The sequence below is a fragment of the Metopolophium dirhodum genome, chromosome 4 (genome assembly GCF_019925205.1).
Source record: "Metopolophium dirhodum isolate CAU chromosome 4, ASM1992520v1, whole genome shotgun sequence".
In the NCBI taxonomy this organism is placed as follows: Eukaryota; Metazoa; Arthropoda; class Insecta; order Hemiptera; family Aphididae; genus Metopolophium; species Metopolophium dirhodum.
In genome coordinates, this window is record NC_083563.1 from 16,075,120 (window position 1) to 16,087,720 (window position 12,601).

General features: G+C 31.3%; 1 protein-coding gene across 1 annotated transcript in view; it reads left to right on the top strand.

Annotated features, from left to right (window-relative positions):
* Positions 1–8,073, top strand: part of LOC132943392 (protein amalgam-like) — a 365,040-nt gene extending 356,967 nt beyond the window's left edge. The window contains exon 6 of the mRNA XM_061012366.1: positions 6,321–8,073. Coding sequence (XP_060868349.1) covers positions 6,321–6,475 — 155 coding nt within the window. The 3' untranslated portion in view covers positions 6,476–8,073. The remainder of the gene's footprint in view (positions 1–6,320) is intronic.
* The last annotated feature ends 4,528 nt before the right edge of the window (positions 8,074–12,601 follow it).

A 12,601-nucleotide genomic window follows, 5' to 3' on the forward strand; every position in this document is an offset into this window, starting at 1 on the left:
CCGACGCTGCACAATGTAAGTGTTCGATAAGCTATGCACGGAGACGTTTGAAATAATCGTATCATTAACGGGCGACTAAAACTATATAGACCCAGCGCAGACACGAAACACATTCTTCGGTGTTAGCGTTTATTGAAATATATTATACGTGTCAAATCAATTATTTATGAATAAGGTCTATCGCAGGTTTATTATGAAAAAAAGAAAATATTAGTCGTACCCAATTACAAAGTCGATCAAAAACGAATTACATGGACGGAGGGTCGGCATCGTAACCTTAACTACTAATAGTTTGACCGATTTCCAAGTAAATTAACACAATTCAGCTCTATTGTCGATTTTAAATCATTATTGTGATTAAAAAAATAATTTTATCGCGTTTTTGTGGGAATATGTGATGCGTGAGCCGGTAGGTAATAAAATATTGTCTGTCGCCTTATAAAAAAAATCTCAGTTCAAGTATGAGGAGATTCCACGGAAAATATAATCTTCACATTTTAACACGACCAGTGTAAGGTTATCAATGATTTTGGCCCGAGATATATTATATCGTGCCAACTTGAGTTACACGATTACTTATACCAGAAAAATGAACCAATGAATAATGATAATAATCTATAATTTAAAAAAAACTATTAATTGAAACATTTTTTCCACCATATGCAACTTCATCACTCCCCCCTTTGCCCACCAATATAGACACAGGCTTTAATGTAAAAATATTTAATTAAAATCAGACGCAAATTTCATATTTTGCTTAGCTATATATTAACTTTTATAGTTTTACGAAAATGTATCTTATTGCGATTGAAGTGAACAAAACTAAGACCACGTTACCAACCTAAACAAAGTTCCTACATCCTATCACTATTATTGAAAGATTTGATCGTCAGTTGATACCTTTGTTATGATATTAATATTCGACATTTTAGTTTCACAGTTTATTTAGTCATCCGAGTTAATCTACAAATGTTTTGTTATAAAAAATGAACTAAGGATGTTTACTTATTGAGTTTTCTAACATTTGGATACACTCAATACCCTGTCTAGTATCGTTGTCCGTCACAGAAATCGAACAGGAATTTTCAGAATCAGTTTAGTAATCTTAAATTTACCACTTTTTACCTCTGTCATTACTACGTTTTGTTCAGCATCGACACATTGCATACGGACTTGATTTATGCGTTCCTTATTATATTATATTAATTATTTATAGGTATGTATTTAAATTCGATCCTATTATTTAAAAGTCAGAAATTTACATCACCTATTATATAATAACAATATACACCTAATACTTGTAGGTTACTACTTACCAGGCATAGGTAATTAATCTGAGCATATTTTGTTGCACAATTATATAATTAGCCAAATATCCCGGCTTCGCCCGTGTGCAGTTTTTTTTTTTGACAATCCCATATAGTATATATTTATGCTATATAAGTGACAGATGTATCTTGGTTTGAATGTATTTCCACGTTTTAGTGTACATTATCAGTTCACTGACAAACCGGCGTCAGTGTACCCAGCTTTGTGAAATAATTTGACCCAGATGGACAATCGCAAGTCACGGATTGGACTTAGGAGTTGGTATATTCTTTGACGTTGTTTAAACTACTTACTCTCTAAACTGTTTCGAAACAAAAAACAATCTCCGAGATTTTCGTCAAATTCAATTGATCGAGTAGTTCTTGAATATTAAGCTTCACACGTACATAATTCGGTTTTATTATAAAGTTTCCTTATTCGAGGCCAAAAGCGCGAAAATTTCATGCATGCTTGTACCTGATCTACCTGAGTCACCAATGACAACCATATTTTATATTAAAAAAAAAATAATAATCATTGTTATTTCTACTGTTAGTGTTATAATCTGAAGCTAATGGTAACCATTAATAAACCAAAAAAAAGTTTCAATTATTTCCACCGTGAATCTCAATATCCCTGTTTAACCACCCCTTTAAAATGCGAACATCGAAAAATCCTTTCTTATTTCACATCTATATTATTAGATGAACCACTATTCCAAATTTCAAGTTCGTTGTTTTGTATTTGTTGAGATGCAGCGATGAATGAGTAAGTTATTTGACCTATATAGTTAAATATTTATTTAGATAGATTATTATTTTTGCGTTTTGCGATCGTTAATCATAGATGTAAAATTATATTGACCCTCCGATTGCGAATAAAGTTAAAAAGTATTGCATATATTTTTTATTTGGATTGATTTTGTGTGTGCACTATCTGAGAAGTGTAAAAGAGAATTTATATAAGTTTCATTCTAAGATACCTACGAAATTATTATTTTTCCAAAAGCACTTACTGGGCAGATAAACATTTTAGTTACACCTCTATGGAGTTTGACTGTTGAACACGGAGTATTGTTTTAAATTGAAATAGGTACATAATTTAACATATAATACGGCCAGAATCGTGAAAAAATGTAATTGCGTCTTATACCCAATGTGCTTGTGTACTATTGTTGGTATTCGATACTTTTTTCGTTTATTTTTACAATAAGTACATCCCATATTAATAACAACGTGTCAAAGGAACAAAGGTTGGAAGATTAAATAAAATTATCCATCCAACATGAAACTTCACTATTTTTTTTTTTATTATTATTATTTAAAGTAGTTCTCCTTCAAACCAATTTCCCCTATTATCAGGGTGGAAAACATTTTCAAGAATACTGTATTAGTTTTGATAGTTGAGTTATTGTGGAATTTAAATTTCATAAAATAAACTATAAATAATATCAATGAGCTTTTTCCAATGAACTATAAAGTGAAAATTAGTTTTCAAAAATTAGATTTTTCAACGATTTAACGTAGAGGGAAGGGAAATTCATGGAGATAAAAAATCGTCACGCCTTCAAAACATCCCTCCGTTTGTGATTGCCATGGATTTAACACAAGGGTAGATCGGAGTACAATATTTGTATTATATTATGGGGAAATATTATTTTTTATACATAGAGATGTTTTTAACTATTTTCATCAACTATCGATGTTTTAAAATAAACTGATTAGTATGACAGAGGTTATCTACAGCTTTACTTGTCTCAAATTTGAATAATTACACGTTATAACAGTAATAATAATCGATTCACAACATAATATTTAGGTTAGGTTATTATAATTGTATCTTTGATATCACGTAAATATTATACACAATTTTATATTCAAACGCGTACAGTGCAAATAAGTGCAATTACTTTTCGCTTAGTAAACACATAATTTATACGAAATCAGATCTAGTATAGCTACATGGTGGGTGTAACAATAAACACAATAATGATAATTTATAGTAATAGGTAATGACCTGGATTTATATGCAAAATAAATGTATTTTTTTTAATATTCGAATTTGAAGAATTATTCTGCAATTATACAATATGAATGTTCGATTCTAGTGATAAAATGTATCATACTTTTGCATATTTCTGCAAAATAACATACAAATTATTTAGTATAATATATTGCAACGATATATTAAATATCATTATTGACAAAGACTTGAGGTTTTTTTGATAATGTGCAATCAAAAACTAATTTTAACCAAAATATGGAGATGACGTCTCGTTGTTTCCCCCAATGCTTCATTTGAGAAAATATTAAATAACATTATTTAGTTCTTAAAATTATAAGCCCGCGTTCCGTTATTACCGTTGTTATCGCGTCCCTTTCGACGTCGCAAATGCGCGACTGACAACCGATCTGGCCGCCGGGCGGACCGTCGGCACGGAAGCTTTTTTCAGACGGTTGATGGGGAAAGTACACTATCTCAATATACATATCTCTGTATGAATCCATTATATAATAAAGTGTTCTTTCGTTCTTTCAAACGTATCTCTTGTTATTTCAAACAGCCCAAGCACTTATGAGGGCGCAGTGGATAAAGGAGCAAGGTAAGTGCTAATTTTAATAAAAATAATTTTACGTAAATTAAATGAATTAGAACATGCTGGGTTAAAGAACTTATAATAGGTGTCCTAATCGTACCGGTTCCTAATAGTTTTTATTCTAATTATTTGTTTAATAAAATTACCTATTCAATCTAAGGTGTACAATTTTAGCAAAACATGCCACCGTCAACAGGGGAAACAAAAGTATCGGTTGTTCTAGTACCGGCTATAGAACTAGAATTTGCACTCGAGGCAGTAGTAGTGCTTCAAAGCGGCGAGGACGTAACCGTGGATGGCAAAGAAGTTTTGCCGGAATTTTACATAAGAACTGGAGATTCTCAGGATGTCGAACCCGATAATTTACGAGTTTTTTGAGTTCTTCGGAGACAACGACGTGCCATCTCGTTATCCGGTGAGACCGAAAACCGTAGACGAAGAGTTGTTGAAGAGCAATATCTAAAATCATCCGGTGATTTGAGCTGGATCAAGGATCACTTAGTATGGAGCGATTTCACTGATGAAGGACAACGTCACATTGCATAAGTACTAATCTCTCCGAAATGGTGCAATGTTCGATCATCTTTTTAAGCTGTATGTAATTCGGGACAATAATATTATGATGCATCGCCATCCCTCATCTTGAATGGAAAAGAGTGAAAAGTCGTCCCGGATAACAACGTTCATATTCTGCTACAAAGATTTCACGACCACGAAGCAATGAATCACCCAGGGTGGAAAGAAACGTACTGACGCATAATGAGTCATTTCTTTTGGGCTAGCATGTGAGAGGCAGTGCGTAACTAAGTACGAGCGTTCCACGTATGTGTGTGAGTATAACCACTATATATTGTGTTGTACCCCGTATGAAACCGAGATCAAGGCCCCCGAAGATTGGCAGCTTGAGCTGGCTGATTAATCTATGGACGTAGGCAAAAATGGTCTGAAGTTCTCCAAACCAGACCGGAAAAAGGGCTAAAATCGAAGATTCTCCGGTGAAAACAGATGATGCTCCCGTAGAAGAGAAAAATCTGTCTGCCAATATAGAATTTGGTGTATTTTAAAGCATATCCAATGTTAAACGCGAAGAAGAGGCTTCACGCGGGGTTTGCCCAAAAATCTTAGGTCCAATTACGGTGAGTAAACAACTAGGAACCGGAGTGTTCTTGCGAAGGGTAAATGTAAACACCCGACATAACTACATATTTCGGTGATAAAGTAAGCTGTATGACCGTTAGTGAACATTAACTAATCATACTTTGTTTTAGATGTCAGAACTAGCAAACCAGCAACTCCCACAACTCCCGACCATAAAAATATATGATTGCAATATATGTGGAAAAACTACGGGCAATGGCGGCGCAGTTCTTACAAGAACCAAGGTAGTTGTCGTGCGACTTTCTGGAATACGCAGTGGGTGGTTGGTCAGCCAAACGTGCAGCCACTGCGTCCTTCAGCCAGGGCAAACTTCACCGATCAGGCCCTATTTGAGCGTGGTTTCAACGAAGGACGTTGGTCAGTAAGGGGCCGCAAAGCCATGGACAGGACCTCTCGAACGAGATCTACCCAGCCGAGTGGCACTGTGATGCCAGTACCACAATGTCCGGTACAGGCAAGGCCATTTTCAGATGGAACCACCGACCCTCCGGGATCCATCGCAACCACAACCATCACAGCAGCCACCTCCAGAACAGCTGACCCTGGTGGAAAGGTGGATTGAGGCCACAGAGGGTCGAGTAGCTACCGGTTGTTCGGACGCATCGCGTGATCTTGTGGGGGAGTATGTCTCAGCCATTATCTCAACAACCACGGTATCTCTTTCAACATCAGCGAGAGCACGACCGACAACCGATCTGGCCACCGATGACATGATAGCTTTTGTCAGACTGTCAACCGGATAGTACACTATCAAAATATATATATATCTGTATTAAGCCAGTATAATTAATAAAGTGTTGTTTCGTTCTTCCAAATGTGTCTTTTGTTATTTCAAACACATAGGTACACCTACACCATGATAACCACTGAAGTTTTCAATTTCAAAATTTGAAATCCCCTAAGGTAAACTTTATGCTTTAAGTTTGTACTTATCCAAAGTTAAAATGTGTTATCATGTCAAGTGTTACATAATATATTTAAGACTATAATAATTTTATGATTTCTTAAATATTTTAATCATGTGATGTCAATTACATTTTTTTTTTCAAAATAACCAAAATGAAATACCTATTACTATATGGCACTCATTTTCTCTAAATATTGCAAAAACAAATTAAAATTAAAATTGTTTGTTTAATTTTTCTTATAATTACACACCTTTCTTCGATATTAAAATTGATTTTTGCAAATACATCCAGTCCCTTCCTAACAACAGCAATGATAGCAATAATAATAACGAAAATTCTGATTTTGGCAGGTGAACACCCGGCGGCCATGCAACACGGCAACAGCAGCAACAGTGCGGTGACCAGACTGCTGCCGATTTTCCTGTTGTTCGTGTGCCATTCCATTCAGGTGCTGTTGGTCACCGACGTGTACGTGCCGGCCCGCGTCGTCAAACTGACCAGATGAACGGCTTCGTACACACACGATTAAAATCATTATTACTATTATTATTATTATTATTATTATTACAACAATATTATACTTTACGTGTACACCACGAATATAATATACAATTGCGTGTTTAAACAATAATATTAAAATATATATATAATATATAAACCTGAATTCTACGATCGTCAGTATGGAAAAAAAACCCGCAAGCAGCCGCTACCACTACGCTCGGCAAGTGTAATAATTATTGTAGGTACCTACTTAATGTTATTATAATATGTATTATAACGACGTGCGTCGTCGAGTGATTTTCTTGATTTTCATTTTTTCCACACAATAATATTATTATTATTACTCGTAGGCGCCATAGGTTATCATCGTGATTTATATCCGCGTTGTGTGCCGCCGCGGTGTTTGACTGTTTAAAGCTCACGTGTCGACAATAAATGACGCGTGAAACGAGTCAGAGAGCGAGAGGGTTGAGTGAGTGAGCGAGAGTGTGGGGAGTGGGGTTGCGAGTGTATCTGTGAGAGGGGAAGGACAGAGATAATATTATAATATAATATATTATACACACGTATTATTATTATTATTATTATTACTATCATTATCATTGTAGGCATAAGACGCGATTCAGGTCGTCGCGTTTTTCACCGTGGTGGTTTGGATGGCGTTCGCCGCGTCAAAAAATCCTTTTTTTATATGTATAATATTATAAAACACTATAAATTATTATAATACATTATTACTAATGCAACTATTATAATATAAGATAACGGAAAAAAAATACGTGCTTGTAAATATTTATACCTATTGATGTTTGTTTTCCGTATATCGTTCCTTACCGCTTGAGTCTCACTCGTACGAAAATAATGTATATTATTATTACATTATGATTTATGATATATACGTGTTTCTGTCATATATATTATTATTGTAAGCTGTAATATCAAAATTATTATTATTACCGATCCATTGATGTTGTATAGTTTTGTTTTGTGTCTTTGACCTGTATATAAATGTTTCCTATAATATTATAGCTGTTTGTATTCTCATAATAATTGTGTACAGTGCAGTTTATATATTACCTATATAATATATAATATTTACAATATAAATAATACTATACATGTATAATAATATGTATTTGTGTATTATTATCGATGTCGTTATGTTTTTAAAAACCAATCGTTTATGTCGTGTCGAAAGTTTCATATTTTAGTTCATTACAATATTAATAGTGTTAAATATAATATTATGTATTATCGTTTCTGTTGTGTCGATCACTTCCGGCCAATATAGTGTCGTTGTAACGTCGTGTAAATAATATAACATTATAACATAATTAAATAATAAATAATATTATCATCACCGTTTTGTACATAAGAAACAATATCAGTAATCACAATCAGTATGTTATGTTTTTGTTTTTGTCTTGATCAAATTATAATTCAATGTAATAAACGTATAATTAAAAATGATACATGCAATAGGTATATTTTATTAATTAAATCCTCTTGGGAAATTTCACCCGCAACTTATTGTGTCCACCACATCGTACAATAATTAAACACGAAAAACAATTGTTTATTATTTATGTCGTCGTGACCGTTAACTGCAGCTTAAATATAACACGCAGAGTTTTATTTCTATACAATTGGATTTGTCTGGTTTATTACCATTGAATTAATTTCGTTTGCCATAATTGATTTTTAAAGGGTTTATAATATTATGATTTTATATTATTTTGTTTCCGAAATATCACGAATGCCTTGTCACCGAACTAACCGCGAATGAATACCTATAACAAGGATAATATTATACCACTGAATGTACTTGAATTTAATTTATTTAATTTAAAACCATGTTGAAAAAGATTAAAAGTTTGGTATATTTATTCACATTTAGACAATGGAATACCTAATTAAAGTAAAATAAACATTGCGAAATTTGTTTTTTGAAAATAATGAGTTAAGTCAAAAAAAAATAGGGTTGGCAACAAAAGGTTAGCGAAGATTATTAAAATTCAAACAATTCATTCTTATGGTTTTTATGTTACACTATATTATAGTTGCAAAATCTTGAATATAAACCACTCATTTCTTATTTAAAGGTTAAGGATTGATAACAAAACCTCACATAAAATAATATATAAATTATGGCTTAGAATACGTTTTTTATAGAGCCATTATTTTTTTTTACGATTTTACATATTTTATGCTTAGCCTTAATTATACGTGTATATAATACCATACAATATTAATATTAATTCATGTAGTTATAAGTTCATGATGGAGATTGATAATCTACAATATGGAAAATACAATATAATATTATTATAGGTACCTAATAAAAACACGGTTATACAGCAGAGAGTTATGAATAATATTCTCAAAATAAACGAATAATGTGTGCCTATGAGCACTGTACAAAATATAGAAACAGATAATAAAAAAAATATCTAAAATACGCCTAGGGAGAATGTTTGCGAAACACTATAAATATATTATAAAGGTCATAAAAGATAGACACTCGCACTAGGGAGATAAGGGCGAGACCGCATAATATACAGTAAGTCAGTGAACTTGCTTCGGTAGGACACACTACCACGTACTAACACTATAAGTGTATGTAGTTATAGCATTGGTGTAATACTATAAACTTTAATTTACAAGTAACGTGATTTTCACTCAATAAATATGGTCACGGTATGAAATTATGTATTTTTCTTGTTGCAGTTATAAGTATTGAGGCAAGTTTAGTACAGGCAAACTATGGACGTCATCAAATACATTTATGTACGTTTTATTTTTTTACTTCTATTCCTTCATTTTTCTTAAAATTATAGTTTTATCCATTTTTTATTTAAATCAGAAGGTGTTGATATTGATTTTTTCCAAGCGTAGAAAAACGAACACAAATTACACGTAAATAAGATGGCTGTAACTCTTTCAGGTATACTACTTGAACGGGCGTTTGAAAGGAAAGTATTATATTCTATGAACAAAAACATAAAGTGGAAAAAATGTACTTTTATAATAAACTAAATGTTTACCAACATGTTATATAAATTATAATTTTTTAGAAAACTTACGTGGAAAAATACCTCACTCTTTAATTTACTAATACTTGCAGTAGGTAGCCTACTTACTGTATTAGAGTTTTTAAGTTATTGCTTATTATGAGTTTCATTAAAAAAGCATTTTATTCATTTTAACTATTTATTACTTTACAAAAAATAATATTAAAAGTATAAGTTGAAAACCGTACAGCTTTTTCATCATTTTATATTTTCATACAACAATGTATTTGGATACCTATGTTTCTTATCTAAGATATATAGATTACCATTTTGAGGAAACTTTTTACCCAAAAAAGTAAAAATTAATACAAGTACGAAGTCATGAGCCAAGATATTACATAAGAAAGTATTTTTGGCGAAAAAAACAATTAATAGGTATTTTTTGGTATTGAAAAAAAAAACGAATAAAAATAAAAAGACAAAACAATGATAATACCTTTAATTCTTAACTGACGATAATATTAATAGCTGGTAACATTCTGCATCATTTTCGTAAGTACTTATAGTTTGTATTTTAATGTTCAAATTAAATTTCTTGTATATTATACTTATTTTTGTCAATAGCGTATTTTATGCACCGTGTAAATAAAAATAACAAGTTATTATATATAAGTATCGAATTGTTCACATTTTGGTTTTAATAATTGATTATTAGTTTATCAATATTACATTATATAAACCTCTGTTTTTTTCGTATTGTCACGTAAGTGTTACCAAGGAAATATGAAATGGAAGGTTAAATAAAAAGTATTTTTTAGTAATAAATATGTAGGTCTGTGAGTATGTAGTGATTAAAAATGAAGTAGATAGTTATAAAGGGGTAATGGTAAAATAAGCATCATGCATAATATGTTCAGCCTAATATATTGTGACCAGTTCCAACTGTGGTACAGGAAATACAATTACTCAATACAATAGTATATCCCCTTGCCCCATTATATATGTTTAAAGTATCTTAGAAGACTCATTTTTTTATTTAAATAGCAATGTAAGGAATTAATATAATTATTATTAAGAAATTGATTATCAAGTGACCCGGTTACTAGATATGCTGAAAAAATCTTCATCCTCAAAATGCAAAATAGATTTCCACTTTTAATTTTTACATGAAACTAACCATTGTATGGTCAACTCGACAGCACTCTGTATAAAAGTCAAATTGTGCTACCAACCACTCGGCACTCGTAAGTCATACAAACTTTTCTATTGCTGGTATTTAATGTTAGCCGTGAACCCTATACCATGCCTATAACGTCTGTACAAGATATATTGAGACCAGTCGTTACTCGTTACAATAAAGATTCAGTATTTTTTACTTCTATACGTCGTTTATAATAATAGTAAGATAATTTGACGTATTTTGTTCAACGATATAGGTAGGTAGTAGGTACTTACACAAATATTTTACGAAAAAACCATGCGAAATCGGTCATTAGATGGAAAAATTTACCATTATATCGAATATGAAGTTGTCAACTATGAAATAAAAAAATCTACTGCAATATCATTACAATGTATTCATATATCTGAACGTTTTGTAATTAGTTATGACATCGGTTCAATCAGAACATACGGGCATACGGCATTTGTTTTAAATTTAATTTGATGTACGTACAATACATAATCGCACTATATAATCTTACAAACAGATCTAATTTTTATCGTAGTACTTTAATTTATTTTTTCTGATTATGACAAACATTATTTCTGTATTTAAAACACCATATTTTTTTTAAGAAAACACCTTAAGTATTTAAAATTTAGATGAGTGGAGTATGCAGCACAAACATACACTGTCGAATACAAATATATCGATTAAAAAAGTAAATTGTTTTTCGAGAACTTTATAACGCGGGAATCATCAACATAAAGTAATTAGATACAGGGCAACAACTATTAAATTAATGCAATTCAGAAGCTATCTGTGCAATAATCGTCACGTCCATTTAATTTATAGACATTTAACGACAAGTCATTTGGTTTAAAATTTTTGTCACGTTTATACCTGCAGTACCATAAAAAACTATAAAAAAAAATCAACAAACTATGATAATATCATCAATAATACATTTTATTTCATTCGAAGACATGTGCAGCATATTATTATATCGTGGTGAAAATGAGTACATTTAATAAATGTTGACAGTAACCGTTATGAATGGCACAAAAACTCGTACCTAATGGATGTTGTTGTGTTGTATTTTCAGATTATAAATTGATACACACTTAATAATATTTGTTGATACTTGCGATCATACAAAAATCCAATGTATTCCAGGGAGATCCCTTCTGTGTTTTCGATCATATTCTATGCCAAATGTATAACAAATAAGTCATATAAAACATATTGTTTGAATTCTTCATAAAGTTAACTCGAAAACCAATTTTCTACTGTTTTAAAATTGAACCTTCCTCAACCCTCCAAAATAAAATGTATATACATTTTAAATGTTAATAATATTTAAATAAAAAATTAATTTTAAAACTCAAGAAAGACGTTTTCAAGTAAATCTGATTACGAATAATTCAAATATGTTTCCAAAAAGGTGGATAAGTGGATGTCGCTCTGCTGTACAGTAGGTTACAAGTGGGTCACTGTAATGGATGGTGTTAAATTTGAATTCAATGATATAATATCATTGTATAAGAAAAACGATTCTGAGCGAAAACGGTCAGTCAGCCTATGATTTTACCAAGTATATTTGATGATATTATTGTGAATAAAGTAATTTATATATAACCTATTTACTCGGAGCCTTGTTTCAAATTTTCAATCTTTAGCCATAAAAGTTAAACATTTTATACATTTTTAACCACAAAATAATTAATAAATTATAAATTTGATAAATGTTGTCAAAATTTGAACTTTAAATGCTTATAATTAAAAACTGTGACTAAGGATTTTTAATTTTTTTCATCTGCCTTTGAAACAATAACCTAGGAGCCTTCTATTAAATTTTCAAGCTTTTTTAATCAACAGATAAAATTTTATTGATATTTATAGAAAAAAAAACTAAAAAAATTGAAAACTGACAATGGCCGTAAACAGCTCAAAAAGA